This window comes from Coregonus clupeaformis, chromosome 34 (genome assembly GCF_020615455.1).
Source record: "Coregonus clupeaformis isolate EN_2021a chromosome 34, ASM2061545v1, whole genome shotgun sequence".
NCBI classification, from domain to species: Eukaryota; Metazoa; Chordata; class Actinopteri; order Salmoniformes; family Salmonidae; genus Coregonus; species Coregonus clupeaformis.
The window spans coordinates 5,180,941-5,188,049 of NC_059225.1; the positions used below are offsets into that span (position 1 = coordinate 5,180,941).

The 7,109-nt window shown below is 43.2% G+C and overlaps 1 protein-coding gene across 1 annotated transcript in view; it reads left to right on the forward strand.

Annotated features, from left to right (window-relative positions):
- The window catches only part of LOC121579050 (protein phosphatase 1 regulatory subunit 12A), a gene marked incomplete at its 5' end in the record, with an annotated part of 32,422 nt that extends 26,027 nt beyond the window's left edge, over positions 1-6,395 (forward strand). The window contains 2 exon segments of the mRNA XM_045210376.1: positions 1,574-1,624; positions 4,672-6,395. Coding sequence (XP_045066311.1) covers positions 1,574-1,624; positions 4,672-4,758 — 138 coding nt within the window.
- Between the last annotated feature and the right edge of the window lie 714 nt (positions 6,396-7,109).

Consider the following 7,109-nt stretch of genomic DNA (forward strand, 5'->3'; position numbering starts at 1 on the left):
ATGTTTAGATAACCACAGCCTTTAACCACATCAGGAGAAAATGGGACATGCAGCACTAAACTTGTTAGGGCTTTAGATTAGCCTCCATGGTTCTGGCTTTGACATGCTTCACAGTCATGCGTGTGTACCTCACCCACTCTCCTCTCGCCTCTCTCTCTTCATAAAGCTCCACAACCTGCATCTGTTATCTGACGTTCACACCTCATCTCCACAGTCACTGTACTGGATAGAACTGCAGCTAGGTTTTACGGGCGGTGTTCATTTTGGCGGCTATTTAGTTTTAGTCTGTGTTTTAGTCTTAAAATACCTTTTTAGTCTTAGCAACATTTTAGCCACATAGTCAGTACATTATTTTCTAAAAGAAAATGAATATTTAGGCTACTTCTAACTTCCATCATGTGCACATTCAGATCGCCTTGTCCAACTAGGCCTATTATTATGTATACTTTAGTTGGTAACATTGATATTGTGGCAGATTGAAACTAATGCCAGCCATAATTAACCATATAGGCTATAAATCCTTGGCTACAGGTTAAACAATTTACAACTCTGTTTTCCTCCCCATCATAACCGTCAAGGGGGGTAAATAACAGTGGTTTCTTGATAAGGGGAGAATTTGAGCTTTCCCAAAATGTTAGAAGTATTACTGTACTCCTAATATTTAACAAATGGCATTCGTTTTTCCCCATAGGAAAAAAAGCAACCACTCGCATTTGCGGACCGCGGCACGAGAGCGGCAACACAGATGAATAAAAGTGCAAATGGGAAAATAGAGGTTCTGATGTGATAAACAAAAATAGCCTACATGAAAGTAAGAGTAAACATTACTGTTTCTAGTTGAGGTTAGTTACAAGTAGTGTCCTGGCACCTGGCTTCGCGTCAGTTCAAAAGATTGACGAGTGATTTGAAGTGACCTGGGTAGCTGTGTGGGAGGAGAGCTGGGTAGATCAACTCAGACCGCGCAACTGAAAGATGTCAATTCTGCAAACAAACATGTCCAATCCTAAGCATGTATGCATGCAGAATATTTAATGCAGTCCTCTCATTGGCAGAATTCACATCTTTCAGTTCCGCGGTCTGCAGCTGATTGAGCTGATCTGCCCGGCTCTCCCACACAGCTCCAGGCGGGCACTTCAGTCACTCATCAATCTGTTTAACTGCTGCGAAGCCAGGTGCCAGGATACTTGACTGCCGAATTAAATTAAAGGTCCATTAGTGTCACGTGGGAGTCTCGTCACATTTTCGTTGACTAAAATGTAAAGTAATTTGTGATAGTTGTCGTTTTTTCCCCAGGGAATCTCGGCTCGTTATCATAGTGTTAGTCAGGAAAAATAGGTTGTTGACGAGTGTTTTTCATCATTGTTGACAAACGAACACTGCTGTCAGTCACTCAAGTCTGTAACAGCCGAGCTGCCGAGCTATGGCCTTCGTTTTGGCCACGAGGTGTGAGGTAACATAACTGAAGCAGTTTGTGGGAGCTTGGATGTGGTGGTTGTCTTGCGTGGTGTTTTCAATGCTCCTCTCCCTCTTCTTTAAACCCAGGGTTAACATCTGTTTGTCCCCCTCCCTGCAGGAAAGAAGAGCTCTAGAAAGGAAGATCTCTGAGATGGAGGAGGAACTCAAGGTACTGTCTCATGTGACTGGGCCCTCAGGGTTGACCCGTGCTGGGTGTATGTGGTTGGGTGTAGGCCCTATTTGTGTGTAGGGCACCGGAAGGTTGTGAGTGACATAATTACATATTGCCCCTTTAAGATCGGGGACAGCAGTCAATATTCCAATATTGTTAAACATACTGTATACATTAGCTGTACTATATTAGTATGCCCTGTTGAAATGTATTGCTGAACAAAGTTACTATACAGGATAGCATTTTTTCCACAGGCCCAATGTTCCATTTGATAAACTCTCTGGTGCTGTCAATTATAGCATGGTATTTGTATAACGAAACAATCTTAACTGACAGTCAGCATAGTGCTGTTGTCACTGTTTGATTTGAGCCCCCAGTGTTTGATTTGAGCCCCCACTGTGTATCCGGTCTATGGTGTGTATTCTGAATATGTGTGTATTCACCTGTGTGTGTGTGTTCCGTATTTATGACATTTTGGGATGCTCTATATAATCTATGTCGACGTAACTCGTAAGCTCTTCTAACTAAGGAGATGACAGATTGGATGTTCTCAAACTGTGCAGCAAAATCCATTATGTCAGAGTCAGCAAGTGTTCTTCCTTCTTCCCAGCACTGCCATAATGTAGTGTTAATTTCTAGGTCATAAGGACCCAGCGATCAGATCTGTCTTCCATTCTACTCTGCTACCGTAGATCGCCATCTCTCCTACATGCCAGTCTGCCTGGAAAGCACTTGTCATTCCTCCAGTTCCAAACTCTGTCCCATTTTCCTAACAATCTCCTTTTTCTGTTTTGTCTTCTCTTTGCCCCCTCTTATCCTCTCTATCATTTGTATTGGCCCCTCATTGTCTTCCATTCTTTCTCTCCCTTCTGGTACACTCTCCCATCTCCCCCTTTTTCTCTGCCCTCTGCTGGTTTGACTCGCTCTCTTGCGCTTTCTCTTGTTCTCTCTCTCTCTCTCTCTCTCCTCTCTCTCTCTCTCTCTCTCCCCCACTCTCTCTCTCTCTCCCCCCACTCTCTCTCTCTCTCCCCCCCCTCTCTCTCTCTCTCCCCCACTCTCTCTCTCTCTCTCTCTCTCCCCCTCTCTCTCTCTCTCTCTCCCACTCTCTCTCTCCCGCTCTCTCTCCCTGTGTTGTGGTTTTCCTGCAGAACCTCCCAGAGGTAAAGCAGGTTCAGGCCCTGCGTCAGGTCAAAGAGCGGCTGCAGGCAGAGAACAGGGCCCTGGCCCGCGTGGTGGTCAAGCTCTCCCAGTCAGCCTGCAGCCAGCTGCCCCCCTCCGTGGACCTGTAGCCCTGCCCAACCGCTCCCCCTCACCCTCCCTTCTCATGCTCCATTCGTGCTCCGACCGCACCCATAGACAGGCAGGTCCCCAGCCGCCCAACTACAAGGTTATTCCCCCCGGAGACTGACTCACCCTACCTCCCCAGACCTCTCTGGTGTTCATATTGGGGGAGTGTGTTTTGAGTGGGCACTTTCCATTTACAGTACCCATATTTTACAGTATAGTGAAATGTTATTTTCATTCAGGTAAGTATCAATTCAGGTGTTCATTTTCATATAAGCAAATATGTACTACTTTATTGTTAGTGCAGTACCTGAAGTATAAATATTGGACTACATGATTAGGTATTTTATGCAGTTGATTTTACTAGATCATTTGATGTACTGTAAAGGAGAGTGCCCCATTTTGTTTTTCCCCCCAGTGTGCTGTCTTGAAGTCTTTATCAGGGAGGGCCGTTGTTTCGTTTGGCTTGTTTCTGGTTTCTTTGCATGACGTGGCTTTCTTTTTGCGTCAAATGGCGGACATGTTAAAAAAAAAACGGACACATTTCCTTTCCCCTCAGTGTCTTTCTCCAGTCCTACCCCGTTTCAATTCACTCTTATAGATGCCATCAACCCAGCTTTGAGACCGGGTCACCCCCATAATGCAGGTTTACACTTGGTCTGATTTAAATTCCAAGTGAAATGTGACCTAGACATATTAATTTGGCTAATGATTCAAGGTCCATTACATACCATAAGATGCTCAGGTTGGTTGATTGTCATCTGTAATAAAATGCTTTATAGTTTTGCAGTGGACAGTGAAGTTTTGCTCTTCATCTCCCTGGATGTTCAGTTGTTCCCTATGTGAGTGCTGAAGTGTTTCAAGAGGGACTGGACAGTCCTCCATGTTTGCTCTGCCCAAGGCAATGCACTACTGCATGGCTTTATGAATCTGCTTAGCCCAGTATGGTTTTAATTGATATTAATGAGGGAATTATACCTGTAAATGATCATCTGTGACTCATTGTGATTAGTTATATTTTCAGTTGTCAAACAAACTGGTTAGTATTTCGTAGGTCTCTCGTAATATTTCCCACTTAATCCACAACACTTTGGCACCACACTGAGTATTGTGTTAATAAATAGTTAAAGCGGTAGGGTATCCCTTATTCAGATAGCTAGTCAGAATGACCCTAATGAGTGTCATAGGGCTTTTAAGTCAATTTATTGTATCTATTTCAGACTAAACTCACAAACTGTGACCAAGATGACAGGCAGTGGTGTAATTATGTTAGTGAATAATGTACCTACTATAATTCTGTTAAGGCAGAGTTGTTGTATTACCATTACTTTCTTATAAGAAAAGAACAGCAGTTAGTTTGGAAACTTAGTTCAAGGCAGAAACGGGTATTGGGTGGGGAATGGCCCCATTTCCACTTCCAATCCTGACTGCGAGATGGTGTTAGCTTTACACATGGTAAGTCGACCTCACAAATACAAATGGAAGAACCGAACGATTGCAAAGGCAATATTTGATGCTGCAACAGTTTTAGTTGTCGCTCATGTGTTTTTTTGGCCCTGTATGCTTCAAACAAAGGAGCACTGTTTGTGCTGAGAAAATAAATGACAATAAAAAAATGGTTGAGACTGGCTCATCAAAGATGCTGATGACACGCTGCAATTAACAATTTCTAGAACTGGGCTGACTGGTAAACCTCAACGTGTCTCTGTGGTGACATGTCTCTAAGCCTGTTTCCCTATCTTCCTTTTGTTCTCTTCCAGACGCTACCAGACTTGAAAGCAGACAACCAGAGACTAAAGGACGAGAACGGAGCTCTTATTCGAGTCATTAGCAAGCTTTCCAAGTAGAACAGACCCCCTCCCCGCCCTCCTGCACCCGCCCACTCCTCCATGGCAGTGACTAATGGAATTGCAACTTTTAGGTATTAATTGCAAGAGACATCAGCAACAGGAAGCCTCCTTCTCTCAGCTCTTCTATCCCTCGCTCCTCTCCTCTACCACCACCACAGCATCCTCCCATCCATTTCCTCCCTCTCTCCATTAGGTTATTATCCACTTCAACCTGTGGCTGCTCTCCAGATAGAACCACTGAGTTTACATTAGCAAAGGAAAGGGTTGTGAACGGCATGTAAAAGCCTTTGCGGGCGGGGAAGCCTCAACTATTTAACCAATAAGCCTTAGTTGTACATAAAACACTTGTATCGATCTCTCGGCTGTCACAGAAGAACAGTTATTTCACCTGATTTTATTTGTGCCACAAACTCTTATTTCATCTTTTTGTTTTCATTTCCTGTTTGTTCCTCGACCTACATACAAGGGTTGTGCGATGTGTAGTTGTCCTGTTCTTTCTGACCCCCCCCCCCTCCCCCAGAAGAAGTCCCACCCTGTTTTTGGAGGCTCTGTCGCCCAGCAGAATACTTCCCAGTTGTACCCTGTCTTAGTGCACACAACCTCCCACCCCCATCCCTACCCCGACACACACCACACGCACACACCTCTATCCACGCCACCCACCCCCTTTCCATTTCTGTACCTTTGTGTGTCTCCTTCAGAGGTAAATGGAATTATCGCTTTACGGAACAGGTGGACTTGGTGGAATTTAAGCTTTCACTGTATGTGCAATATGCATTTATTTCTAATAAAAATGCTTTAATGATGAGTCCATCACTAGTAGGATTTTCACTCCTCTTCCATCTTTCCATCGCTCACCCCTTTCACCGACCCTCACCCCCCTCTTTTCTTTAAGTTTGTAGTGTAGTCGTTGGTTTATACTCTGTATTTCTCACTTCGTTTTAGCAGGTACAGAGTGATGCTGTATGTATTGTTTGAGACCAGCACATGGCATGCATTTATGATTCCCGTCTGTTACTATTAAAAATATACAAACTCCAGAGGACAAAAAAAGTGTGTTTTTAACTATTTTCTTCATTTATAGTCTAAAGACATTGGATTACAATAGGGCCTCTCTCTTAAAGGGAATGGCTGGCAGTGTTCAGTTCTTTTTCTTTCCAGTTTTAAGTGTTCGCGGTAATTGTGAGATACAAATAATATAATTGCTTCACTACATTTGACACATTGTATTCAGTATCTTTGGACGAATGCGGTTCATTTTATTTTCATTTTTTTTTTTTTTTTTTTAGCCGTAGTATTAGCCAAGGTGTTGTCACTAAAAGATCTTAGGTATTTACAATGTCTACATGCACTGTCAATGCCATGTGAGGAGTATTTTATGTCAGCCACCATCAAAATAAAGTCCATGCATCAAACACATTATGCATTTCAGTGGCCTTTTATGGATACTGTAGTAAAGAAAACACGTTGCTGTAGTTGGACTGTTGGCCATCTCCTCTTGGTTTACATTTTTGCTGTTTTTCCTTTTTAAATTTCCCATCTTGTAAAATAGGCGTGTGGCTTCATTCATGCGAGCTGTGCTGTGACTACCAACCACTGAAGAGTTCATTAAAAATAAACTTGTACATTGTAAAGACCTTGTATTGGCTATTTTATTCTTGTCATTCATTCAATTGTTCACTTGAAGGTGACTTTATAGCCCTTCAGGTATTCTAACCTGTCACTTCTCTGAATAGTTTCTTATCTGGCTTGACCTCTTTCTGCAGTGGTACCCCCATAGTACAGCAGAAACATGTTTCTTGGGTCATCTCTGCTGTGTTATGGAGGTCCCCAACTCCAACAACCGGCTAAAGCTGTGGAGGACCTTCAAAGATGTCCACGTTGGTGTCTGTCAACTACTACCTGTATTTTATTTAGGACAAACGAGTACATGTTTTAAGAAATGACAAGGTCTACTCATTCCTATTCATGTGTACCAATAACATTTTAAAGTTTATTTTCACTCATATAGAATGGAAACACCCAGCTCAGCCGGGGAGAGCCCAACATCCATGCTCCTCTAGGCCTACAGCCACCATCACCTCAGGTCAGTTTGTTTCAACTGCAATAATAAGGATGTGATATAGACCCATGTCAACCATGGATCAGTTTCTCCTGGTCCATAAATTACTTTCAGGTTGAGGAACCATCTAACCTCGTCCCCAGTCTAACGTGCAAATAATCCTGGGATATCAACGATTCAAAGTTGGACTTAGTGGGAGTGACTATACTAAGTAAAGTATTTGTCATTTAATTTGAGTGAATCACACCATTGTGGGGAGGGTTAGGGGTGGGCTTTGTTGCCACAT